Source organism: Phocoena sinus, chromosome 8 (genome assembly GCF_008692025.1).
Source record: "Phocoena sinus isolate mPhoSin1 chromosome 8, mPhoSin1.pri, whole genome shotgun sequence".
NCBI classification, from domain to species: domain Eukaryota; kingdom Metazoa; phylum Chordata; class Mammalia; order Artiodactyla; family Phocoenidae; genus Phocoena; species Phocoena sinus.
Window position 1 is genome coordinate 66,935,402 of NC_045770.1, and position 27,478 is coordinate 66,962,879.

The 27,478-nt window shown below is 43.8% G+C and overlaps 1 protein-coding gene across 9 annotated transcripts in view; it reads left to right on the plus strand.

The window, feature by feature from the left end:
- Window positions 1–381: 381 nt before the first annotated feature.
- The window catches only part of TEAD1 (TEA domain transcription factor 1), a 264,526-nt gene continuing 237,429 nt past the window's right edge, over window positions 382–27,478 (plus strand). For 4 of the 9 annotated variants that reach the window (XM_032639090.1, XM_032639091.1, XM_032639093.1 and 1 more), the window contains exon 1: window positions 22,677–22,778. In XM_032639090.1, coding sequence (XP_032494981.1) covers window positions 22,728–22,778 — 51 coding nt within the window. In that variant the 5' untranslated portion in view covers window positions 22,677–22,727. Of the gene's footprint in view, window positions 793–1,149; window positions 1,532–22,648; window positions 22,779–27,478 lie in introns of those variants that run through there. The other 5 variants (XM_032639092.1, XM_032639100.1, XM_032639095.1 and 2 more) reach the window with 5 other exon arrangements.

Below are 27,478 nucleotides of genomic sequence, written 5' to 3' on the forward strand. Positions count from 1 at the left end.
CCTCGGCGCCCGCCCCAAGGAAGGAACCCAGGATTCCAGAGTTCTTCGCGCTGCGTAGGCTCCTCAGAGGCGCCCTCCCCCCGGTCCGCCCCGCCCAGCTAGGGACAAAGCCCGGAGCCCGCGCCGGGAAGGGGCAGGGCGGCTCCCGCGCGCTCCCCGCTCCCCCGTGGGCGCGAGACTCCGCCCCGCCGCCCCTCCTGAGGGAGCCCGCGCGCGCCCCAACGGCTAGGCTGCCGAGCCGGGCCCGCCCCGAATCCCCATGACGTCACCGGCGGCGGCAGGCCCCGCCCCCGGCCCCGGGCGGCAGGCCGCATGACGTCACCGAGGCCCCACCCCTCCGGAGCGAGTTCGGTCCTGGCGTTCATTTCATTCCTGTCCTCATTCCGAGCATTCTTAGCATCGCTCGCGCCGTGCCGCGCCGCCCGAGCCGAGCCGAGCCTCTGCAGCCGCCGCCGCGGCCCCGCCGCCCGCCGCGGGCGCCCACCAAGCACTTTGCAGACTCGCTTCCACCCTGAGGGCCAGTCCGCGCGGCGGGGCCCGGGCTCGGGGCGGCCGCGTCCGGGGACAGGCCATGCAGTGAAGTCCCCCCACCCCGTCCACCTTTGCCCGGAGCCACGGGCAGCAGCCCAGTACGTCCAGCCGGCCCCGGGGCAGGAGCAGTGCTAGGCGGCGGGGGGGGGGGGGGTGGCCCAGCCCGGGGACCGGGAGCCGGGCTCCGAGCTGAAGGCGGGGGAAGCGGCGCCGAAGTTTGCCTCGGACTCGCCGGGCGCTGCGGCAGCTCCCTTCGCCGAGGTAAGTTGGCGCGCGGGGCTGATGCTGGGTGCGGGGGGCGCGCGGGGCGCCGGGGGCTGGGGGCCCGCGGCGTACGGCACGGGCCGCTCTCTCTCTCCGGACTCTGCTTTGTGTGCGGCGGGCGGGTGGGCACGCGGAGGGCCGGGGCCGGGCCCCTGCGCCCGCCTCCCCGCGCCCCTTCAAGGTGAGCGGCCGGGCGCCGCCGCGGGAGTTGCCGGGACGCCAAGTTGGGCCGCGCGCTGCGGAGCCCGCGCGGCAACAGGCGGCCCTGGAGGCGCCAGGCCGGCCGCGCCCCCCGCGCCCCCCTCTCGCGCCCGTCTGCCTGCCAGCGCGCACACGCACACACCCTCGGGCAGTTTCCACGTTTTTCTCGGGTAAGTCAGAAGTTAGGAGCTAGCGCGGGCTGGGAGAGCCGCCGGCGCCTCCAGGGAGCCCGAAGCCGGCCCGATCCCCCCACCGCGCCTCCCCAGCCGCCCCAGGCGCCTGGGCCCCCCGAGGCCGGCCTGGGGGCTGCGCCGACTTGTGCTGCTGGCGGGGTTTCGCTCCTTCTTCTCAAAGATGAAAGGAGGCACGGTCGTCTTTGCCGCTTCTCCAGGACTGTTGCTGCCGCCGCCGCTGCTTCATTGCACATTCAAGTGGAAAATTTTCAGGAGTCAGCAGAAACATTGTGTCCAAAAAAGACTGAGTCGCAGTTACCACCAAACCCTGGAGGAGAGTCTCCCTGGAAAACTTCCCTTCGGTAGGAAATACTGGGGGATTCGTTTGTTTATTGGAAGAGAAATGATCCCCAGGAGGGGAGAAAATCAGGGTGCATTTCTGCTCTTTGTTCATAGCAGCAACATGTTTTGTTCTAAAGTCCAGAGGCCCGCTTTAAAGAAAGTACAACTTCTATGAGTTTCCTTTTTTTCTTTTAATGTGTTTTTATTTTTTTTTAAACCGAAGCAACATTTTAAATGAGTTGGAAACAGTGGAGGGGCTCACACCTCCCTTCTTTTTCTCCCACGAAAATAAATAAAATCCAGATCATAATTTTCTTCGCTTTTTAATTGTCTTTTTAAAGATTTATTTAAAGTTGAATGTCACTGTATAAAAATATTTATGAAACAATGAAATACCAGCCACCAGCATTTCTCAGGAGGCTTGTTAACTTCTCAGAAGCAAGTGGCTGCCTGTGATTTGCAGAAATGAAAATTGACCTCAGTAAGCACTGGAAACTTAGAGACAGATGATGTTCCAGGAGCGGGTAATGTAAAAAGGCCGTGTTTTAAAAACAGTGCTTTGGAGGAAGCCCAGGTCCTGGCACAGAAAGGTCTGCAAAACCTATCAGATTTCAAAATATTATAGTTTAAAAAATATATGTATTAAAAATGCTACAGATATTGCAAATGAGTAGAACACTGTCAGTTCTGGACAACCACGTGTTTCTTCCTCCCTACCCTTTACCTTGATTGTTTCTGGAAGTTTAGGTGGTCTGATGCTTGGGGTGTGCTGGGTGCCTGCAGGTGGTTACCTGAATAGACAGATCCCTTCTGGAAGAAGTGATCCCACTGCGTTGTCCGAGCAGGGAGTGAGCTCTGTTCTCTAAAGCTTGCAGTGAATTTTGGCTGGTGTTTTATGCGTGGGGGCTTGTCTGCCAGGGTACTGTGAGGTGGTTTGGGGAACAGACCTCAGGCTGTGCCAAGTGCTTCATCCTTTCACTATTGGATTTGTGCCTTTCTGTAAATAGCAGGATCTTTGAGCCCCAAGTACATCTGAATGCTTGTAAGGGCCAGACTTAGATCCAACTTTGGTAAGAATCTTTCCTTTTTAGATGGAAATAGTAGAATCAATTACAAAGTGACTCAGGAAAGACAAATGGATTAGTTGAACCTTTGTCAACAGTGAGGTTTTGAATTGTTGATTGTTTTTTAGGGGAAAGGCTTATTTTTCTAATCTCACTATTCCCATAAATGGTCACAGATATTTTTGTTTAGTATTTATTTCTATGTGCAATTCTGTGTTGGACTCTCAGGTTTCAGGTTTTAAACAGAGTTTACAATTCTTTTATTTGTTGTTGGTGTAAAAGAATGAGCTGATAAGCTGCATCCATTACTGGTTCTTGCCGATGGTATAAAAATGCCCATGTAGACCATTTTATTTTTACGTTAATGATTAAGTATTATTTGATTTGCAGTTTTAGGAGAATATCAGACTACCTTTCCTTCCTCCCTTCCTTCCTTCCTTCTCTCTTTCTCTCTTTCTTTCTTTCTCTCTCTCTCCCTCTCTCTCTCTCTGTCTCTGTCTCTCTCTCTCTTTTTACAAGTTTGAAATAAAACCAGTGTGACACTTTGCCTTGACAGTAAGAGTAAAAAACTATTAAAGGAAAGAATTTTTGTGTAGGTTTCTCCTCTGTGTGATGTTTTATAAAGTAACAAATAGAACTCCATCCAGGAAACATGCCTGAGAGAGATTATTGGGGGATTTTTTTCTTCTTCTTTTCCCAAAACATAAACCAGGACTCACCATGGCATATACTTAATGAAATTTAATTTAAAGAAGGAGGACACGCTAACTTATGAGCCAGACTGAACTGAATTTCTCACCAAGAGGTGCTTCCTGGCATTGTGGTGCTGTGTGTGCCTAGGCCCCAGCAGCAAATTAATTATATGTAAGGGCTGCTGGTGGTAGGGGGTTGGGGGGCAGCCTGGGGAAAGTCAGCTTCCTCCTTTTTTCTTCTCTGTCCCTCCCCCTCTTTTGCTTTATATAGAAAGAATTCTATATTCACATACTCAACTTTGGGCACTGGTACCCCCACTTTTTTTTTGGAAAAAGGACAAGCAAGTCATAAGGAAAAAAATGTTCGGGTTTTTTGCTGCTTGAGTAACAGTCATTTATGAACAATTTTGAATTTTGCTGGCTCTGACAATACAGGACAGCAAGTATAAGAGGGTATTTTTTAATGCGAAAATTTGGTGGAATATACTTGTATTGATATGGGGATCTAGATCATATTTGTTGTCACATTTTCAGTAGAAAAATGTGACAGTTCGACAGTTCGAGAATGTAGATCCCAAATGTTAGATAGGCCTTTGGAGGAATGAGCTGTGCCGTTAACAATATTTTAAGGTTTCTTGCTTCTGAAATGGATTGACCTGTCATACATGGCGGTGGGACAAGAGTTCGTGCATCTGTGGGGTTACTCGTCTCTCTAATCTCTTGTGTTATTATGTGTTAATTGTGAGCATAATTATATTGCCTGCAAATGATAATTGTAGTGTCTTATCACTCCAAAGGTTGGTGCAAATAACTGTGTGTATGATCCCATGTATGTAAAATGACCGTGCTCACATACAGACAGTAGGTAGATAACACTTTTAAGCTTGTATTTTAGGCATTTTATCTTGTTTCAAATAAAGAGATTGCGAAAGGAGAGAAAAATATTGTGGATTGAAAGCTGTGCTTAGAAGTTGGATCTGTTTAGTGATAAAACTTTTTGGTTTTTTTCCAAAGACTGAAGAATACTGGCCCAAGCAAATGTCCAGCTTTCTCTGTAGAATTGCAAGGAAATCAGAGCCCACCTTTTTGTTGATAAATGCGGGCATTACAGCTTCCTCTTTCGAGTTCAGAGATTGGAACTGCAGAGTGCTAATGGCCTACTTCTGAACTCGGCAAGAAAAGTATATTGTAAGCTTTGACAGACTCAGGCTGTGCTGCTGGGCTATTGGGGACTGACCGATGACTGGAGTAATCTCTTACAGCTGCGTGGCGCTTTTTCTTATTTTATCTGTAGAAGCCACAGATTACACTGTGGTGCTTAAGTTAGATCCCAAGTCATGTTTGAACAGTATCAGTGATATATTTTATTTTCTTGTTCACGAAGGTGATAAAATCAAGTAATTCAGGTCCATCCTAAGCACTTAATGTTTCAGGGTTGGGCTTATTGACAAATACTAATTTCGACCCCCTTGTATCGCAATTACTGAATACTTCTGAAATCAGGGAAGTTTGGGGCCTTTACTCTTCTGGGGTAGTTTGTGGAATGCTAGAATATTTGGATCTAAATACTTGGAGTGTTTTTTTCTTGTTTTTTTTTTAAATTTTTATTTATTTTTTGGCTGTGTTGGGTCTTTCTTGCTGCGCGCGGGCTTTCTCTAGTTGCGGGGAGCAGGGCTACTCTCCGTTGCGGTGCGCGGGCTTCTCGTTGCAGTGGCTTCTCTTGTCGTGGAGCACGGGCTCCAGGCGCGTGGGCTCAGTAGTTGCCGCACGTGGGCTCAGTAGTTGTGGCTCATTGGCTCTAGAGCGCAGGCTCAGTAGTTTTGGCACACGGGCTTAGTTGCTCCACGGCATGTGGGATCTTCCTGGACCAGGGCTTGAACCCGTGTCCCCTGCATTGTCCCGTGGATTCTTAACCTCTGTGCCACCAGGGAAGCCCATTTGGAGTGTTTCTGCATGGGTTTTTATAATTTGTTTCAAAGCTGTGGGCAGTTGAGAGTTTTCAATGTGTAAGATTGTCATCATAAGCTTCCTCGACACTCTCCCTTGTTTGAACTCAGAGTGGAAATCCAGCCATTTCTTCAGATACATTCGGGCTTTGTAGTGGTGCAGCATAAGAGAATTTTGAAATGTGTATTTATTTTAGTCAAAGCAAATGGGTTTTCAGGAGTGTTTCTTACTGGGTGGGTCGCTTTCAGCTCTTAAGTTCTCCTTTTGTCCACTGGCTTTTTGCATGGTTGGGAGGATTCTCTGAAAATACTTTCCATAGTCTGGGAGTCCTGCCTGGCTAACTGTGAAACCACTGGTCTCTCTTCTGATTGGATAAGGGGTGGGGGGAGTTCCTAAGAGGCCGTCTTTTCTACTTTTGTGGCAGGCCCAGGGAGGAAGGCTCTATCCTGGCTGTATTTTGCCGCTAACCCCCCAGTATTAACTATCCTGATGCAATGCTTCCTGCCCTTTTCACGTTAGTTTTTAAGGCTGTGTCCTAGGATTTCATGAATGGTTTTAGTATGAGGAGCAGGGCCCAGCATTGGAAAAGGGGTTTAAAAGAAAAAGCCAGTTTATTGATGAACAAGTTAAGCACCACCATTGTCTCCATTGGGAAATTCTGGTTGCTTTGAGGCATCTGACAGGTTTAGATGTACGTGTAAAGTGACTGAAACATTATTGGCGGGGGTAGATACAACAATGGCGAGTGCTGTTGTTTTTACATATAAACTGAAAAACTGCTGCTAATGGTGGGAAATGTTAATTATGTGAGAACATATTGAACTTATATTCTCTGGCATGAACTTTTAAAAGAAATGCATGAACTGTGCTGCTTTTTTATAAGCACAGCTTTCTAATTATCATAATTCAGTTCAGCTCTGCTCTTGGATGGAGTTCAAGTGCAATCTCAATTTAACTTGAAAGGAGATTTTTTTTTTTTATTTTAACTGAGAATGTTTAAGAAAATTTGAAAAGTTCATCCAAGAATGTTGTCTGCTTAGGTGTGGTTAATTGGGGGGATGAAATGAGTGGCTTTCTGTAATAGTTAATTAGATCTGAATATTAGGAAAGAGGCTTTTTTTTTTTTTGCTTTGTAGTGTATCCAAACCTGCATCTTGTGCTTTTTTTCATAACCAGATGCTATGTGTTGTCGAGTTCTCTTTGAAAACCAGTGTCTTTCCCCTGATAGTAAACTAAATAGATATTCTGTTACCATCAATGATATAATCTCTGCAAAGATAGGAACCTGTTTTGAGAGAGTAGAGAGAAAGAAATGCAGAAATCTTATGAATTCATTTGCCAAAAATCACTGTTAATCTTTTATACCACCCAAGACTTTAGAATGGCATTTTGTAAAGGGAGTCATCTTTGACAGCATTCATTCCAGTGTCCTTTACATTTTCTGTGACCTTAGTGTCTTTTCAAAAAAAAAAAGAAAAAGAAAAAGTTAGTGAAGCCCAGGCACCAAATCCTCTGTGGAATCAGTTTTAATTGGAAGAAAGAACATCTTCAGCTGGACCTTCCGACTTTTGTCCAGTCTGACTTCTGCTAAAATGCAGACTTCTGCCCGCGGAAACCAAATGACTTCATTTGCTCTGGCACTTGAGAGTCCGAATTCACTTCCCTGGTGGTGAAATAAAAGGAGCCAAGTGTTTTAAATAGCCACTCCCCGAGGCCCGCCTGCCCAAGTGTTTTGAGAAAAGAGCATTGTCTGCTTGCAGCTCTAGCTGGGAGCTGGCCTGGCTCGCCCTCCCCCCAACCAGACAGCTCCGTTTCTGAAGTTGACATCTGGTTTTCTCTCTGTTCACCTGATGTATACCACACACGTGCACACATGCGGCGTGCACGCATGTGTCCTGCAGGTAACACAGGTCTTTGACATTGAATGTGTGTATGTTTCAAGTCACTCCTGGGATAGGGGGAGGCTCACAGCTAATAGCACAATATAAAATGTAAACATAGTAGCCACCCCACATGCCGCTGCTGCTGGGTTTCTGTCCAATGGTGCTTTCTGGGTAGGCGTGCCTATTGTTGTGGCAGCAACAGGCGGCAGAAGTTGGGGCACCATATGGCGGATGTGGGCCTCAGATAAGCTGTCTGGTAATTTAGCTCATCAATAGCATTTTGATATGCTTCATTTTCAGATCACCCATCACTGTGGCTGGGGCTATCTTGGGGGCTGATTCCGAAACTATTGAAACCTCTGGGAGCCGATGCTTCCTTTGGTGGAATCTCTTTCAGCCCTTTCTCCTTTTCATTTCAAAGCTTTTGGGAGACAATGGTGGTTGGTAAGAGTTAGAAAGAGCTATATCAGCTGAGGGAACCTTCAACCCCGTCTTGAAATCTGGAATGCTTAGAAGATCTCATCAGGTATTTCCATTGACAGAAAAGCAGAAAACAAGCTATTTAATAGCGTTTCATACTGGCAGAGCCAAGAAATTCCCATAATTCAAAATTTGCTTTTGTTCTAAATACTGGGAGGATAAGACCAATATGGTTCTTATTTTGATAAAATGTTTCTAGTTTTGTTGTGCATTAAAAATACCTCCCTAATTTTCTTCCACCTTTCATCAAGTGCAAAAATGATTAATATCTATGTAACTGAAAATCAGAGGAAGTATTCGGAGGCAAAAAGCAGCTTCCTTTATGACTAGGAATTCTTAGAGAGGGAAATGCTTCTAGAACACCTACTCAGATGTTCAGTGAAGCTGAAGCAAAACTAAAATCTCTGCCACTGGTAAATCGACTGGGGGACTCCTGCCTTGAGTTGCTGGGGCCATTTCAGGGATTCTGCACATAGTAGGTGGATTAGTGGAAATTTCATCATGTGCATGCCCATGTGCTTATCAGCCATGTGAATCTCATTTAGCAAACATTTGTGTCCCTGATGTGTGCCAGGCACTGGGGAAGCCAGGGTAAGACTGTCTGTCCCTTTCCCCACCCAGCCTCTCTGCACATTCTCAGTCTCCTTTCCAGGCCTCCCGCCTTTTGAATTTGGGGTTTCTAATTCTTGCTACACAGGTCTGTTTACATGGCTAATGCAGGATGGTTCTGACGCAAACCCAGGGCAGCCTCTTTCCACGCCTGTCCTAGAGAGTCTCTGCCTCACCAGTGATTCCCGCCTGAGCATGTGCACCACAGCCTCCATGGAGCTTTCCACAGACTGGGTATCAGCCCTGGAGCCTTAGGAGGGCTGGGATAGGTGTAGTGTTTCTGTATTTCTAAGAGACCCCAGAGTGGTGTCCACCTCTGATTGGGAATTATTACTCTAGGTATTCTAACTTTTATCCTCAGATGGAATCAGGCTAAGTTTGCCTCCTAACTCTAGATTTTTCCTGTATCTGTGAGGTGATGTACCTAGGAGCATATACTGACTGTTTATGGAATTCACTAAGATCTTTTTGGTTGGTTTTAAAGATATGGCTACACAAAAATGCGCAGGAAAAGCAATACAATGAGCATTACCGCCTTCTCCGTGCTCAGCACACATCTGTTATCCCTTGGGAAGGTAGCAGTTGTTTCCAGATGTGATTATAGAGGTGAGCCTCAGGCTCCCTGGCAAGGAGTTTGAGGACTAATTCTTGCCTGGCTGTTTGCAGAGGTAGTTTTCATTTTTGAGTAGTGGGGCTGTTCATAGAGGGTCTCTCGTGGTGCACCTTGATATTGCAGAGTGAGGGCATAGGAAGGGTGATCGTGACAGCATCCCAGAGGTGAGCGTGGTTTTGCTGCTGATAAACCATACTCGGCTTTTTATTCTTTCCTTTCTTCTCTCTTCCTTCCACCTTAGGCACTTTGAAATCTAGGGGCTCCCAGTTTTGCCTAGAAGTGCTACATTGAAACATTTTCTGGGGTTACTGTGTGCCAGGGATTTGGTGATCAGCCAAGGGTGGTCAATGAATGGCCATCAGTAAAACACCCCTGCAGAGTTTCCAATTTAGCAAGGGAAACAGGCATGTGAAGAGATTAAAGAGATCATCACAATCCAGTGGGGAAGCTGTGTTTTTCATATTTCATGAGTTCCAAGGTGCAGTTTTTTTCCCCCATATTTGAACATTTCGAAATTAGGATGTGTCCTGCAATCATGGCTGGCCAGGTGGTGGTCATGACCCATGATGTGCTTGCGTACACTCATCACAGCCTGCAGAACAAATGCAGTGGAGAGGAAGAAAATTCCAGCGTCAGGCGCTAAGCATTCCTAAGAATGTATTTGATGTCGCCAGTGCTCTTATTGACACAGAGGGCAGTACTGTGTGGAAAAGCATGGATGTTGATCTCTCTGAGAAGTTGTTTTAGTATATCTTACCCACTTTTGTTTGCTTATATAGTTTCCTTTTTATATCTGCATAAGATTGACATATGATAAAGTTTCAATATTTATAAAATACAGTTTCTAAGTGATAAGGCTGTGCTCTGGCAACGTGTTTTGCAACAGTATTTCTTAGAAATAAAGTTATACTGCATTTAACAATCACTGGTGTCTTAGAGTTGATGAAATGTTGATGAAATATGTTTGTATCTCTTTCCAAAAGGATCTGGGAGATTATACATCATTGATGGGTTGCTTTGAGGGAGTGGATTGGGAAGGGGAGGGGCTTTCATTTTTACACATTTGTAGTTTTCAGGAACATACATTTTCTTAGGTAATATCAGAATAAAGGGGAAAAAAAATCCAGTGGAGTAAGTGCTCATGATATATCCAGAGTTGTGTTTCCCAGTGGTGGAGACTAAAGAAACCTTTGTAGAGGAAGTGATGTTGGAATTGGGCCTTGAAGGGAAAGCGTTTTTTTTTTTTAATTTTATTTTTTTGGCCAGATGCCATTTTGGGATTAGAGTGGGACTAAGTTGTTAAATAAACAAACAAACATCTCCCCCACCCCCTAAATACTCTCCAGAGTAATGAACTCAACCCTAAAATACTAATAAAGAAGTTTCATTGCCAGTCGTGAGCCAGTATAGATCTAAAACTTGGCTATGAACAGTTAATGAAAGAAGCAGAAGGGAGGGAGGGGTCTGGTTGTGGGGAGCTGGAAGCTTCCTGATTCTGGTTTGGAAAAAGGCAGGATAATAACATAGGTTTAAAAGCACAGGTTTGGAGTTGGACACACCTCAGTGGGACTCTTGGCGCAGCCACACTTGTTCTGTACCCTTGGACAAATTACTTCCTCTCTGAGCCTCTGTGTCCCCATCTGTACATTTTAATAGAATGCCTCCTGTGTGCCCGGCACATAATGCATGCTCAGCAAACAGCAGCTTCATGTGCTGTGTTGTACACCAGGTCTCCCTGGAGTTCCTGCCAGGTCAGCCTGGACGTTGACTCTCGAAGAACACCCGAGGCTGAAGCAGTTGCTAAGAAGAGCCAGACTTATGGTCTCGGGCGAATGATTGAAATCCAGGAGAGGTGAGGCATCCCATAAAGTCCTAGACCATTTATCTCTTTGAACCACACTTCCCCGATTCATAAAGTAGAGGAAATCCATCAGTAAATACGCAATATCTGAGGCCATTCCTTGCCAAATGGTAATACCAGTTAAATGGGAATGCTTCCAAAGATGGGTAGCATGGTGCACCTATATCAACTCGAAAGGAAATGTCTTCCTTAGGTTCTTGCTTGGAAGCCACTCTCCCAACTTTGGGATTGGGTTCTGAAAGTTCTTTTCCAAGGTGTTTGTATGGAACTCATCTTTTCATAGAGAAGCTATGCTCAAGGCCCTGGACCTGTTGGTAAAGCCATTATTGAGGAATCCCTGCTGGAGTTCTGAGGGCACCAACTCTGGGTGTAAGAGAACAAGAGGCAGAGAGGTACCTCCCCATACATTTGCTGGCCTAATTGCACCTCTTAACCTGTTTAGAGGCAGACTGCTTAACTTCTCTGTGCCCTCAGTTTCCTCATCTGGAAAATGGGCTGGTGTGTTACCCACTTTGAAGGGCTGTGATATATGTAGATAAGAGCTAGCTCAGTAGGCTAGAGCTGCAGGTGTGACTGCTGTCAGACTTATCCTATTCCTCCAAGTACTCCAAGCTCTGGAGTTAAATCTCTGCCCCTCTCATCAGATTCCTTTCTCTGGGCCTTAAATATAATTCAAATAATAATTCACACTCATGTGTGAATGGCAGACCATCCCTCTGCCAGTATATTTGCATATTTTAAGAGAATGTTAGTCCCAGGTGAGTGTCTAAGTTGGGTTAGTACTGAGGTACTTCCTGGCCAGATGAGCTGAATCCTTTCTGGATGCTGGTGGGTAGAAACCTGTGTTTTCAAAGCCAGAGGCCCTAGGCTGGTCTTGCTCCACTTGACACCCAGGTACACTTCAGGGTGTGTTCATGTCCCCGTGTTTTCAGTGTTTTCAGAGCGGGGCCACTCCCAGTGACTGGTTTGAGCAGTTAAGACTGCTTTGTGTGAGCCTAGGCTGAGGACCACCTGCATTTTTGCTCATGTCTTCTTAACCAGGGTATATAGAACTGTGTGTTAATCTGGTTTCCTAGTTTAAATTAAAAATTGAGGTTAAAAATTGTTAAGAGAGATGAGTAGACTAGTTGGGAAATAAAGGCTTTTAGAGGCAGGCAGACTGATAGTTGAAGAGGGGAGAAAGGTAGATTTAAAAAAAATGGTTTACAACCTGTGAATCTACTAAAAGTCACTGAATTATACTTTTAAAAGGGTATGTGAATTATATCTCATAGGAAAAGATGAAGCACGGTACTCCCAGCACTCCTCACATGGTGGTACATTTGTTTTGCTGGTCAAGTGATTTAAGATTGATATTCAGAGCAATGACCTAATAATAAGGGTTTACATCTCTGCTAGTTTACTGGTTTTAGTGCAGAGCCTAAAGGTATCCATTAGAAGTATCTACAGTGGAAGGTTTTTTTACTTAAGAAAGAATAACTTCAGTAATGTGGGATGACCTGCTCCTTAATGATAAACGTTGACTATGTTAACCGCCCGTATGGCTTACACTTTAAACAGCCTGTGAACTAAATCATAAAAGATAAATAAACTAGGAGATCACGAGGGAGGGAGACCTGGAAGGCACGTGAGGCCACAAGTTAAGTATCGAATCTGATTTAAGTTGATTTAAGATGGGGAAAAGTTGAACCCAGCATAGGTTAATTTATACCTCGAGTTTCAGGTTCTACTCTGCCCATTTTCTTCTTTTTTCTTTTTTTAAAACATCGTTATTGGAGTATAATTGCTTCACAATGGTATGTTAGTTTCTGCTGTATAACAAAGTGAATCAGCTGTACATATACATATATCCCCATATGCCCTCCCTCTTGCGTCTCCCTCCCCCCTGCCCATTTTTTTCTTAATTTTAACTTTTAATTTATTGCTGGGTCCTCCTACCAGATGCACACTGTCTTCCTCATAATAACTGTTTGTGGTAGTTTTTATCCACTTGTATTTCTAAAGGATTGTTCTCTACCATTCCTTGTGGCTGTGTAACTTCTGGCCTGGTGCAGTCCTGGTTTGGGCTGCTTGTGGCGCAGCCCTTAATCGTGCTCTCTTTTACTGTCAAAATGTCCCAGTTTGGAAGATAAGTGATATGGTCATCCTACGAATAGGAACTGTTGAGGAAACTGTCTGACTCTTTAATTAAGCAGGATAGAGAGAAAAATCTCAAGCAGGAGACTTTTGAGGTACCCTGATATTGAGCTCATAACAGTGTTATTCTTGGAGCGTCCCAGGCTGTTTCTGAGCTTCAGTAGAGGGGAGTTTCAGAGAACAACTTTTCCTATAAACCTGTGCTAGTTTCAACCAAATTGTTTCAAACCCTCTGCTATTCTGTGGATCAATTCATAACGAATTAAAAAAAAGTGTCTCATCATTCATGGGAATGATTCAGCACTGGTTCATTTCCTTTCGGACTTGCAAAGTTCAATTTAGAAGTTTTTCCCAGTGGAATTGTGAAAGCTTTGTACTGTGTGAAATCTGGGGATTTCAGATTACAGATTTTAAAACCTGTAGTTTTGGCTCTCTTGACATTCTTAGTTTCAAACTTGCTTATCTTTGTTGTTTGGGAGACTGTAATGATGTCCTATGATGTGCCGAAATACACTGGACCCGGACCCAGTATCCACAGGGGATTGGTTCCAGGACCTCTGCAGATACCCATATCCTCGGATGCTCAAGTCCCTTATGTAAAACGGTGTAGTATTTGTATATAACTTACACACATCCTCCAGTATACTTTAAATTATCTGTATAGATTACTTATAATACCTAATACAATGTAAATGCCACGTGAATAGTTGTAAATACGGTGTAAATACTAAATGTAAATAGTTACCAGCTTGTGGCATATTCACGTTTTGGTTTTTTTGAACTTCCTGGAAATTTTTTTTTTTCTCAGATAGTTTCGATTCGAGGTTGGTTGAATGTGGATTTGGAACCTGTGGATACAGAGGGAAAATGGAGTGGAATCTTAGAAATTTAAGTACTTTGCCTAAAACCAAAAATAATTGTAATGACACTGCTCAATTCCAGGTGGTTCTCTTAACAACACTATTCATTTAGTTATTTTATCATGTGCTCTAGGCAGTAACTTGGGCAGGTGTTCAGTTTGAAAGAATGGCTTCTGGCCTTTGCTGTTGAGAATTGGGAGAACTATTTCCTTGTTGGGGTGGTTCACTGGGAGAAGGCATTTGAGGGTCTTCCCAGGGCTGGGGTCTTGGTCCCTCCACTTCCAGCTGTGTGGGTTGGATAGCCCTTGGTCTTGGCTCTCCCTGTGACCTTGGGCAAGTCACTTGAAAATCTTTGCTTTCCCTTTCTGGGAAGATGATCCAGCCTGCTTTTGAGCCGAGCTTTAGATTAAAGAGATAAAATGTGAGAGCCTTAGGCCAAAAGGTCCTGGAGCAGTGTTGTTATCTGAGTCATCCCGTCCACAACCCCACACTCCCTTCCCTTTTATGGAGGAGGAGCAATACTGCTGAGTCTATTCCATACCTCTTCTCTCAGTTGTGCTAATTCCCAGGCCACCCTTGGAGAATTTGGATAAGAAAGGAAGGCTGACAGGCCAGGTTCTGTCTTAAGCCCATTCTTCAGCATTACCTTAATTTAAACCTGAGAGCTTTATTTGTGGTTGAAGAAAGTGAATCTCAGAGAGGTTTAGTAACCTGCCCAAGGTCACACAGCCAGTGCAATGGGGACCAAAATTTGAAGCCAGTTCCTAGATCTGTGTGACTTCACGGCTGCCAGGCTGAAAAAGACTGCATATTAAGTCACCTGTGGCATTTGAATGGTGTTTAGATTGTGACATTGAAACAAAGGTAAACTTCCCCTCTTTTGGTGTATTTGTGCAGAAAAGACAGACTACTTAATACTTTATTTTGTTTTGTGTTCTTGGTGGCCCATTTTACTCTATTTTCAAAACAAACCTGTGGCTAAGGTCCTAAGATGTTAGGTGTGACCCACTCAAGCCTTTCCTAGGGGAACTGCCCCACCCTAGTCGTTCATCTTCTTGAGAGGGGGCAAGATTCACCTCCCCACTTTGGTGTCAGGCTTCAAAGACTGTGGGGACCCAGAACGCCTCACCTCTCAGACTGGTTATATGAAAATGAGAGGCTATCTGGGGGCTGGGTTGATCTAAAATGCTCTATAGTTGGGTTGGGGGCTCTGGCAAGAAGCTGATCTGGTTTGGAAGCCTGGAACTGGACCTGCCAGTTTATCTGGTTTTCCTTTGGAATGTGCTCTTGTTGGCCTGCAGGCAGAGTAAGTTAGCCCCCTTTACCACCCGGAAGGCCTGGATATGGAAATGCCTTCATGTTGGGGGTAGGGTTTTTAGGTAGATGACCTTTGGGAGTACTTGGGAACTAGGGAGATGGGGTGAATTTCTCCCCTCCCCACCCAGGTGACCAGCTGGAAATATGTTTTAGGCAGTGATGTGTGATGGACAGTGGCAGGGACAGAAGAGAAAAGGGAGTTAACTGCTTTCTTCAGAGCCCTTAATCAGGTCTCTGAAATAGACAGCAGGGACTTTGAAATGGGATTGCTAATGGGGTTGCTACCCATCTTTGATGTCATGGTTGGTTTTTAGTGGAAGGTTGTGGGATAGTTGATACTGTCTTACTCTGGTTCACCTATTTCTGCTGACTCTGGGCCAAAAGGGGCTGGGGCACTGATGGCCAGTTTCTAGGACTTGTTCTCCTGTCTTCCCCTCCTTCCCTGTACTGGTTTGCCCCCTTCTTAGAGTTGTCATATATTTCCCTGTGCCTTTTGGGTACCTCTGCTGTTGGCCATTTTGGTGTTGCCCTAATGTTGTGTAGATCTCTCTAGTGCTATATATATTAAGCAAATATAAAAGCATGGCTTTGAAGTCAGACCCAGGTTCCAGTCCCAGTTCTGCTTATTGGCTGAGAGCTCTTGGGGAAAATTATTTAGTCTCTCTGGGCCTCTGTCTCCTTATCTGAAAAATGAAAATAAAAAGAATAAGTAAAATATGATGGAGTATGGCGAATGGCCCACAGTGAGCTTCTCCATTGGTTGCCCCAACCCATTCTGAAGTCTCCTGCTTCCTCTGTCCTCCAGTTCTCTGTCCAAGATCCTGAGGGTTTTGTCCTAACCAGAATGGACCAGTCTGACAGGAGCTCATTTATTTGCTTTTCCATCTTCCTCCTTTGGATTTAGTTTTAAGCTTTTTTCCAGCTTCCCTTCTTGCTGGATTTCCTGCTCTGTTGTTTTTCACTCTTCAGACAATTTCCATTTTGCTTTCATATTTTCACACACACACAGACACACACACGTGCCGTCCACTTTTTTCACCCTTTCTCCTCTGCTTTTATCACTTTGAGATCTTAAAGAGACTGCCCCTTCAGTTTCCTGGGTTTCACCAAAAATGGTCATCAGCAAAGCACCACTTCTTGATTCTGCTGTCTTTCACGTTGGAGAGCGTCGGATCTCTTGACTTAAGGAGTTACCGGCACTTCCGGTAACTATTTTGCAAAGACATAACTCATCCTGATTCTCATTACATTTTTGAATTTGTGGAATTACATACGTTTCTTCCACTTACCTGTTTGACCTTGGGCAACCTCTTTATTTTTTTTGAACCCCAGTTTCTCACCTGTAAAATGGACATAGTAGTGCCTTTCTCATGGGTTATAGTGAGGGTTAGCACGATGCCTGGCAGAGTGTCTCATTAACGTTATCTGCCGATTATAATTACGGCTGTTATTACATCACCCAGTAGCCATGACTTAGAGTGCCAAGTATCTCTTCTCTTAGCATCTTTCTGTCTTTTTGAAGGAGGGGGACAGGAGCAGTGCCTTATTTTTATTTGTTTTAGATTTTTAAAATTTTTATTATGAGAAGTTCAGTATAGTAGAGGGCAGTGAACGTGCCTGGACCATCATGACTTAGCAACAATCATCACCCCGTGGCCATTCTTGTTCCTTCTAAATCCCGGGTTCCTTTTCCACTAGATTATTTTGAAACAATCCCAGATGCCATACCATTTTATCTGTAAAGGTTTAGTATGTATTTAAAAAATATAACTTTTTAAAAAACACCAACTGTAATATCATCATGCCAATATTTTAATAATAATTCCTTAATGTAAAATATCTAGTGGCTCTTTAGTTTTCCTTGATTGTCTCATCACTGTTTTTCCATAGTTGGTTTGTTTAAATCAGGGTCCAAACAAGATCAAAGGTTATCTTTGGTTGTTCTGTTTCTTAAAACTCTTTGAAGATCTCTTCCCTCCTTTATTCCCCCTTGCGGGTGATGTGTTTATAAAAGCCTGTTTCTCTTGTCAAGTTTTGCTCATTCTGGATTTTGCAGTTGCATTCTCTTAGTGCTATTTATCATGCTCCACTATCCTCTGTATCTCCTATTAATTGGAATTTAGACCTAGAAGCTTGGTCTGTTTGAGGTTTAATGTTTTTTGTTTTTTAAGGCAGGAATATTCCATAACTAGCAATCCACCAGGAGGCACGTGATGTCCAGTTGTCTCTTTCTTTGTGTGTTAGCCACTGATTTATGATCTCTGCCTGTATCTGTTGTTTCATATGGACTTCGTAAACTGGTCATATTCCAGTCCTATCATTCTTACTTCATTTATTAGGCAAAATACTCATAGAAACTTTCTATCATCAGTTGTTTGGTTAACCTGGCATATAGTTGTACAGAAAAGGCAGGTATGTGGTTTCTTTTGTTTGTTTGAATATCATTATGCAATCGTGGATTTAAAATTGCCGGAATTTTTTTTTTTTTTGGCGGTACGCTGGCCTCTCATTGCTGCGGCCTCTCCCGCTGCGGAGCACAGGCTCCGGACGCACAGGCTCAGCAGCCATGGCTCATGGGCCCAGCCGCTCCGCGGCATGTGGGATCTTCCCAGACCGGGGCACGAACCTGTGTCCCCTGCATTGGCAGGCGTACTCCCAACTGCTGCGCTGCCAGGGAAGCTCTGTCCAATGTTTTTGACTCTGTGTAGTTTCCTCTTCCTATTGATGCTCAAATTGTACAATCTTTGGGCAGTGGGAGTTTCTTTAGTTGGCTCCTGTGTCCTTTTGATGTGACCCTTATTGATAGCAGCTTCCTTGCTATCCTGTGTCTTTTGTATTCTTGGATTTAGAATGAACCATTTCTGCAGAGCTTGTTTTCTTTTAGTGGGAAATGCTATTTCAGAGCTACAACTTGGGTAGGGTCTCTGTCACACACCCCTCGCCCCCTTCAGAAATGGATCCCACCTACCATGTCAACTTTTTGGTCCATGATAAAAACTTTCCTTGTACACTTGTCTCATGTTTGGCCCCTTTGGCTCTCATTCTGCCATTTCCACTCTTGTGCTTGTCATCATGTCCTTTTCTCCCCTACGAAAAAGGCCAAACTGAAGAATTCCCCCAGGACAGTTCATGGCTTGACTCTTCATCTTGAAGGCCAAAGCTCACATTAATTTAGGCTTCACGGAAGACTTTAATCATTGCTTTCAGTCCTGTCTCCCTGATGGTTTGTTCTGTGCCTTGTTTAAATAACTGGAAGGTGAGAGATTCCTTATCTTATTACCACTCTGAGCCATTCAGACTGCAAGCTATATTTTGATGATATTGTTGGGGTCAATTTACACACATGTGTTTGAATAAATACTGGTTGAATTAAGTTTTGTACCTTTCTCTTCTAAAGTGTTTAAAATAGAATATATTTAATCTCTCACTCATTTAAAGAATTTATCACTAATACATTATTTTTATAAGCTAAAAAATTTTAAAGCTCTAGTTTTAGGCAGCTGTATGCACTGGAGTCCTAGATGGAACACGGCTATTCTGCTGTTGTGGGAATACAATAGTAAGCCTTTAAGTCTCAAATGAGTGTTTTTTGTTTAATGAGTCTCCTATTAGACTTATTTTTAGTAATTTCTGTCTTTGCTTTTTGGAAATTGTTTGATGCCCCTGTTGGTGCATCACAGAATATGCACTTGGGCCAAAAGAAAATCTCATTTTAAATACATCTACCGTGCTCTCTCTTCAGAGGTTCCATTCAGGCCTGAAGTTTCAGTTTCAGTAATACTTTTCTGTTTTGTTGGTGAAACAAAGCCGAATGCGTTCACAGTCCAGCCAACACAGCCTCACAACAGAATGAGTGAGTTGTACTGAAATTATCATCATTCATGACATCCCTGAGAAATTAACCAGCATCCTGTCCTGTGAAACTTTGTATACTCATTTAATATCCCCACCACACCCCTTCCCACCGCCCCGCCCCTTTTTTTTAAAGGCAGCAAGCTTCGTTTAATGGTTCCTCTGTGTTAAGAAAAGTACAGTAGAGTAGGGGTTTATTCCCTTCCCCTTCCTCCAGGGGCACAGAGAGAGGGTGAGGAGCCCTATAATTTACAGGCAGGCCTCTGTGCCCCGAGGTTAAACTCGTTTCACAACGGGAATATTCTTTATGGTCCTGTGGCTCCCTAACACAGGGGAGGCAAGTGGTAAAAGCTACCAAAGAAAAGCTGGATTGGAGCCACTGACGTCATGTCAGTAAATCTGTTGGAGGAGCCCAGCTGGGCAGGGCCTGCCAGGCAGCCCTTGCACTTTGGCCTTGCCTGGTCAACTGGTCTTACTGCTTCTTCCATCCCCCACGGCCCCCCTCCCCCTCCCCCTGCCATTTTTGTCTTCTTTTCCCCCTTCCCTCTGTGTGACTGGACTGGTGTTGAAACCTGTAAACGGTTTGAAAGCCACCCCTGAAACTGGTCCTGTTCTTAATGCCCCTAGGGGGAGGGGCAGGGAAAACCCAAGGATTGGTGGGCCAGGGAGGCTTGAAAACTTTTCGCTAGTGGGCTTTCTTTTTTTTTTTTTTTTTTTATGCGTTACGCGGGCCTCTCACTGTTGTGGCCTCTCCCGTTGCGGAGGACAGGCTCCGGACGCGCAGGCTCAGCGGCCATGGCTCACGGGCCCAGCCGCTCCGCGGCATGTGGGATCTTCCCAGACCGGGGCACGAACCCGTGTCCCCTGCATCGGCAGGCAGACTCCCAACCACTGCGCCACCAGGGAAGCCCTAGTGGGCTTTCTTGATGATGAATGAGTCTATGAGGCTGTTACGGGGAGCAGCTAGAGGTGCCAGCTTCTGACTCCACTTTTAGAGAGTTTTGCTTTTCAGGACTGATGTGCCTGTGTGTGCGTGTGTGTGGAGGGGGGAAAGAGAAGACTGGTCAGAGGATGGGTGGAAATACTGAGTTGCAGTCTTCCTGTAGAGGATGATTTAAGAGAGTGAGTTCCACCATGAGTCCTTTATTACCCATTACTCATTGGTCAGCTAACCCTGAACTCTTTCCCTGGTTTGCAACTGTAGCAGTTAAATTTAGAGCTACATGCTGCTTTCCATCTTGGGTATTTAGAGTCACAACCCTAGATGCGCCTGAATTAAAACATTGCTGTGCTAAATCTATTTTTACATCTAGGGGAATGATATCTAAAAATAAACCTCATTACACCTGTTATTCACTTTTGGGAAGTTTGGATGCTATCAAGTCACAGCCCACAGATTAGGCTTTTGATCATGGCTTCAAATGTGGCGTCCACATTCTGCTTTTCCTGCCCTTGGTGTGATGTTTTCATTGTTTCATTAACCATTGTCCTCCTGTTTATTTTGCTGTGAATAGTCATTTGCAAATAAGAGTGAAGCATAGGTTCAGGTTGGTTTTCAAGTTCCTGAGTCTTAGGGTCAGAAACGTATTAAAAGCAGTATCTTATCCATGAATCATTAGATGAGTCAGTTCCTGAAACCACTACAAGCCTCATAGTTCTTGGCTACAAGCAAAAGCAGGAAATCCAGGCTTCAATAACTTCCTTTCCCAGTCCTGGCTATAGTCGCATTGGTGGTTAGGTTCTGCTGTCTGCCTTTGTAAGTGGTAGAAAGATGTATGTCTGAGGAACAAAGACACTCAAGTCAATTTACTGAAACTGTTTATAATTTGTGGTCTTGCTCTGAATGTCAGGCTGCATTGGCATACCCTGCCCCGCGCAACTCAGCCAGGAAAGGCAGCTGGCTGGGTCCGCCGAGGTGCCCCCAGAAATGCACAGGAAATGTTTCAGGGAGCTTTAGTTAAGCGTCCAGTGAATCCTAAAACTTGAGGGCATGCAAGCAGACATTAGGGGCAGAAAGCTCTGGAGTCCATATGAATAGCTGAAGTATCAACTTCTTTTGTTTTGTTCGCCTAGTCGGGAGACAGAGAAGGGAGAGAGAGAAAGAAAGGGAAGGAGGGAGGGAGGGATGGAGGGAGGGAGAGAACACACGAGTGCCAGCCCGCCCCGAGCTCTGGCCTGGCTCTCTTGCTCTTGCTTTTTCTTGCAGTTTACTTCCTTATGTACAGGGTCTTTTTTTTTTTTTTTTTTTATTCCTTTTGCAGTGTTTCAGGCCAGTCTTACTGACTTCAAAATCAATTTGATAACTCTTTTATTAAATATTGTAAAGAGTGAGGGAGAAATGTGAAATGCTGCCTCCCAAAGTCATGGGTCTCCACACCCTGTATGTATTTATTCTCTTTTATGAGCAGCCCCCACTTGTCTGCCTTCATAAGTGGGGACAGACTCAGACTGGTGTCTCTCTGCTGCTTTACGGTTTGCTGGTGAGTTTATGAACTTTTTCCATCTTAAAAAAAATTAAAATTGAGTGTGATGCGTTTTCAGTTATTAACTCTAATGTTCTTCTCCGATGCTAATTGGTGTTGGCCAGCTGGAGGATTTGAGAAAGTGGGACTGAAACTAGACTTTTTTCCACTAGGTTTACATGGAGTCATTGGAAGTTCTGATAGGAGTCTAAAAATAGAGTGGGTAGACAAACCCTGTGAAAAAAGATGAGGAAAGAGAAGAGAAAAATGAACCTATGAGCGGTCACATATTGATGCCGTCTTTTAAATTGAGCTTGTTTCCAATTCATAGTTAGCGATAGCTCAGAAAGGTCAAATTCTATTTCAGCCTTTGTAAAGGATAAAGTAAAAGCAAATGCAAAAGTTTGCCTGCCTTCTTAATGAAGCCTGGCTGATTCAGAGCACAGCCAGGCTGGTGGGTGCCACTTTGTTCTTACTGGTCGTTTGTATTTGGGTGATTCTCTATTCAACTTCAGTCTGAGCTTAGAGGTTCTGATGAGTTTTTGAGAAAGGTGGACTCATCTTCATTTCACAGGCTGGACTGAGAGTCATGATATCTGACTTTGGTTTTCCAGATTTCAGGCTTGTCCAAAAAAACCCCTTAATCCTAGGTGAGTTTGTTAGGAAATCACTGAAAATATATTCCCCTTATTAATGTGTGAAGAGTAACTGTCTAAACTTGGAAGAGATTTTTTCTTATGTTGTAAGAGCTACAAACCCAATTATTTTTATTTGTCCTGCATTGATCTGAGAGTTAATTTCTTTTTAATGTAGCTTTCAGGCTGGGAGTGCAGATTGAATCTTGAATTGCTTACCCTCTCTGGACCAAGTTGTTCAGGCTCAGGGATTGATTCATTAATTAAAATCAATGTAAATGGATTTGTAAGCCTCCTGTAACAGATTATCTTATTAGCAACCACACAGAGCAGCCCATGATCTGGGAGGAATGTGTTTGTTGCTCTAGGTGAAGTAGACCCCCCACTGATGGACTCTTTGGGTCTACTTTATGAAAAACCCAGACGCTTTTGTAAGGAAGGAAGGAGCCTTGCTTAACCTTTACACCGAACAGATTCTTCCTATGGAAAATTATTTTTAGTATCCCTGCCCCAGAAGGCTTTAGTTCTGTGTGTGTATTTCTCTACCATGACTGTGTCTCTCCCCTACCTCTGCATTCATGATTCAAGGACATTTTTGTGTACTGCCGGGTTCTGCCTGTTTCCAGGCAAGATTCCTGCCGAGAACCCTCCTGTAAAGAGGAAAGGAGGAACCAGAAATAAATTCCTATTTGATAACAACAAAGTGCTTTTTTTCTCTGACCCAAGCAACCAACAGGCAAACTACAAAGAAGACATTTATCTGTTATTTGAGGATCTGGCTGTACAGCTGTGCTTCCTTGGAGTGATGATAAGAAGACAAGATGGTACCTTTGGAAACCTTGTGGCTTTAACAAAGGTCAGAGTTCATTAAGCTCTTGTCATTTATATTGTCATTTTTTGTAATTGTGCCAGACAGGTAGATATCCTCTATAGTTAGACCAACTTACCCACCTTCTCTCTGATGTTTGGATCAAAGGGGGCTGTCTGATACAAGCTGAGTTGAACTCTCTCTCCTGAATCTTTTGGGATTGAGACAGCAATCCTAGTTGGTCTTTGATGCTCACCCTACAGTTCAGGGAAAAGCTAACTGGGGAGTAGATGTTTGACCCATGGGTACACAGAAGCATAGAATTAAAACTGATTTGCAGAGAGAAAACAACAAAGCTGTTGTGCAGAGGAGGAGATGAGAGACCTTGGGAATAGTCTCATTTCCGGATGGTTTTCCATTTCCCATGAGAGCTGGCTGCAGTTCCTGATTCGGGGTCATCTGATAGACCCCTTGGCCTTATAATGAACCCACGTTCCCCTACCCTTCTTTTTTTTTTTTTTCTTAGGTTAGTGGGAGTGGGTTTCTGTTAATTGAAACCAAATGGTCTCTGGCCGACTAGTTTGCTGGGAAGTAAGCCCTGTGTGGTGTTCTGGAGAGGCCCTACTCAGTGTGATGGCACACAGCTTCTGCTTGGTCTGCAAGGCAGGGCTGCTGTCCTGGACCCAGTTCTCCAGTATGGATTCTGTCTGAGGGAGCTAAGCAGGTAGTAACAATAGGGTTACCCTCCTAGCCTGTGTTTCAGACTGGAACATTTCCAGGCCTTATGTAGGCCTTTCTGCTGCCTGGTTTGCCACGTGGTTTAGGTTGTACGGTGGCTTGGTTCAAATGTGGCAGGTGAGGAATTTTTCCAGTCATACCCTGGGGCACTGAGGAGTTCTGGTTGGCTGAGCACCTGGAAGGAGGCAGGCCAGGTGTGTCATTAGACCTGGGTGTCCTGCCTAGTGGCGCCACCCTTCACTTCCTCCCCTGCCGTCTCTGATCGGTGTGGAAAAGCATGCGCTCAGTGGCCTTTGGCAAATGCTTCCTGATGATAAATCCAGTGTGTATGTTGTGCACGTGCTTCAAGCTTCCTCTGTCAGGGAACCTTCCAGGTTCATTTTATTAGCAAATGGATTAAATAGCAAACGCACCTCTTGAGGAGACCTATAAGATGTGTGTGTGCCGCTGGGGATGGTGTCAGAAACAAAAGGCCTGCTTCATCTGTGCTGTTCCCCAGATTGGGGGTGGCAGTATAAATGAGCAGGGAGGAAGATTTAGGTGAGACTTAACATTTAGAAATAGCAAAGTAGAAGTTGTTAAAGAGGGTAGAATTTGTTTTGGAAAACCCTTACCATGTACATTAGGAGACATATGCAGTATTTGTTGGCATCTTTTACAGATTTGAAGCCATTTTTAGTTTAGGCTTGATATAACACGTTCTACCTGCGGGTTTGTTATTTTTTTTAACTGAGAAAGTTTGGAAATGTTTCCTCCTTTTTTTTTTTTGATTGACATATAATTAATGTATAATATTATATAAGAAAGTGATTCACAGTTTTTAAAGGTTATACTCCATCTATAGTTACTACAAAATATTGGCTGTATTCCCCATGTTGTGCAATATATCCTTGTAGCTTATTTTATACATAATAGTTTGTACCTCTTAATCCCCTACCCCTATACTGCCCCTGCCCCCTTCCCTCTCCCCACTGGTAACCACCAGTTTGCTCTCTCTGTCTGTGAGTCTTTCTTTTCTGTTATATTCACTAGTTTGTTGTATTTTTTAGATTTCACATATAAGTGAGATCATACAGTATTTGTCTTTCTCTGACTTATTTCACTTAGCGTAATGCCCTTCAAGTCCATCCATCTTGTTGCAAACGGCAAAATTTCATTCTTTTTTTTTATGGCTGAGTCGTAGTATTCCATTGTGTGTGTGTATACACACACATACCACATCTTCTTTATCCATTCATCTGTCGATGGATACTTAGGTTGCTTCCATGTCTTGGCAATTGCAAATAATGCTGTTATGAACATTGGGGTGCATGTATCTTTTCCAATTAGTGTTTTTCGGTTGTATGCCCAGGAGTGGAATTGCTGGGTCATATGGTAGTTCTGTTTTTAGTATTTATGTTCTACCTGTTTTGTTCATAGTGTTTAGTTTGTATATTTAGAAAGTGGAAACCTGGAGAATTTTTTTATTTAAATTGAGAAGGAATTGGAAAGGGGGACAACGTAGAAATTTGTTGGGATGTGGACATGAGGGGGTTCATATTTAGACAAGTATGTTCCCAATGTCACATCTAGTAAAAACATCTAATGTTTACATGATGTTTTACAATTTATACACTTCTTTCAATAGATTAACTTATTTAAACCCTCACAACAACTTGGTTTGTATAAGTGAGGAAATACAGTCCAGGAGGTTAGGAGGCTAACCCAGGATCACACAGCCGATAACTGGTTAAACAGCGACTGGGTAAACCATCATCACTGGGATGCCACTTAACCATGCTGTGGGCCTCCTTTGCTGTGCTCCTGTACTTTTGTCAGCCTTTGTTGTGAGAGGAGAATATGTTAGGACAAGGCTGCAGGAAGGTGATGTGTGGGTAGGGGAGGGAGGTCTGGGGGTGGGAAAGAAGTTTGAACTACCAGTTCAAACATGTCTCTCTGTAGTATTCAGAGCACAGAAAAGAGCAGGAAGGGACTCAGACGATCTTGTCCACTGGATTTCAAACCAGGCTGAATATCTTTGTCACCTGGGGAGTTAAAAAAAAAAAAAATACTGACTCTTCCTGTTCACCTGGGATCTTCTAAATCAGAATGTCCAATGGTGAAGTTTGGACCAAGGTTCTGAAACTTTCCGAAGTGATTCTCATGAGGTATCTGAGCCCCACTCAGTTCTGGCCCCATGTCTCTTTAATTTGAAAAGTTCTGTAAAATTTAGCTACTTGGTATTCCCGGGAGCCTGTTAGAGATGCAGACTCTGAGACCCCCACTCCAGGCCTGCCAAATTAGAATCTTGACTTTAACAAGATTCCGGGTGAAGAGTATGCACATTAAAATTTGAGAAGCACTGCTAATGCCCCAGCGAAACGTCAGGGGGCTGTAGGGTGGGGTAGTTGCACATATTCTTTCCCAGTTTGTCATTTGCCTTTTGACTTTCCCTGTTACATAACTTGCCATGCAGAAATTAATCTTACATCAAATTTATCAACTCTTCCTTTATGGTTTCTAGGTTTTTCATTTGCATGCAAAAGACCATCTTATCCTGAAATTATTGGAAAAATGTCTTACACATAAAAAAAATGAAGTCATAATGTACTTTACATAGTTGAATATGTCTAGATTTTGTTTGGTATGGTAGAAAGAGTGAGGTAGAGATCCCAACCTTTTAACTTAATGCTTGTCTTGTCCTAACACAATTCATTGACTCTTTTCTCTATAGATTGGTAAACTAAATTCACATGTGCTCCATTATCTACCTGGAGCTTTAATTACCATAGCTCTGTGACAGGGGTTTTGCTGTACAATTCAGCTACTCACTTTTTCATCACTTTCTTCTTTAAGATTTTTTTCCTGGCTTTTTTCACAGGTGTGTTTATCTGTTTACACTTTTAGACGCACTTTGTCTAGTCAAAAAATTTTTCAGAAACTATTTTTATTGGGGTTCTGTTAAGTTTATAGATTAGTTTATCCTCATTCTATTTTTAAACATATTTTTGTCTTTTCTAAATTATATATACTAGTTATTCAGAAAATTTTTTCAGTAACAGTCACACCAACCTCTGTAACAGGTGTTTTGCAAGTTTTAAGGATGTATCTTCTGTAGGGTTTTGTCTTCATAGAAACTCACTCTAACTAACCATCCTATCTGGTGGGTGCCTATCCCTTCTCTTCCCCAGCCCAGCTGCCTGTTATCCTGAATCATGTTCCTTTCCCTCAGTAAAATTCATTTGTTGATGCTCTGACTGCTAGATTGTAAGCCCCACAAGGGAAGGTTCCATGTCTGTTTTATTTTCCAGTGGAATTGCTCAGTGCTTAGAAAATTCCTGGCAGTTGGTGCTCAATAAATATTTGTTAAATGAGTTGGAATGAGTGAAATCCCAGTAACCAGAGCTTCTGGCCCTCTAGTTGAAGATTAGCTTCATGTGGGATGGTCTGGACTTGGATCCCAGTTAGAATTCAGCCCATAGTTTGAGAAATTATTCAAATGGATTAAAGTGAATATGTGGTTTTTGAGGGGAAACAGTAGTTATCTACCAAATGAATCAAGGACTGGCCTGGAGTGTTTTAATCTATGAAAGTTGACGAAGTGGTAGAAAGTCACAGTGAAGCGTGGAGATTGATGATGATCGATAGCTAGTGCAGGTCTCGTCACAGGCCAGTCCTTTGGTAAATTAATGCTCCTGGTCACATCCCACCATGTTTAGCAGCGTCTGTCTAATAGATCATTCTGGTTAGGTTAATTTTTTTTTTTCTTTAACTGGGGAAAATAAAATATTGCTGCAAAGAACTTTGGACCTTTTTTCTATTACTGAAAGTCCCTTACTGAAATTCGTATCATCTCTTTATTAAACCCTTTCGTTTTGGGTACAGATACCCAACTTGTGAGCGCCTTTTGGGCAGGAACAGAATCTTCATTCATTTTTTTGTTTTAAAACAAATTTATTTTATTTTTTTATTTTTGGCTGTGTTAGGTCTTCACTGCTGCGCGTGGGCTTTCTCTAGTCGCAGTGAGCGGG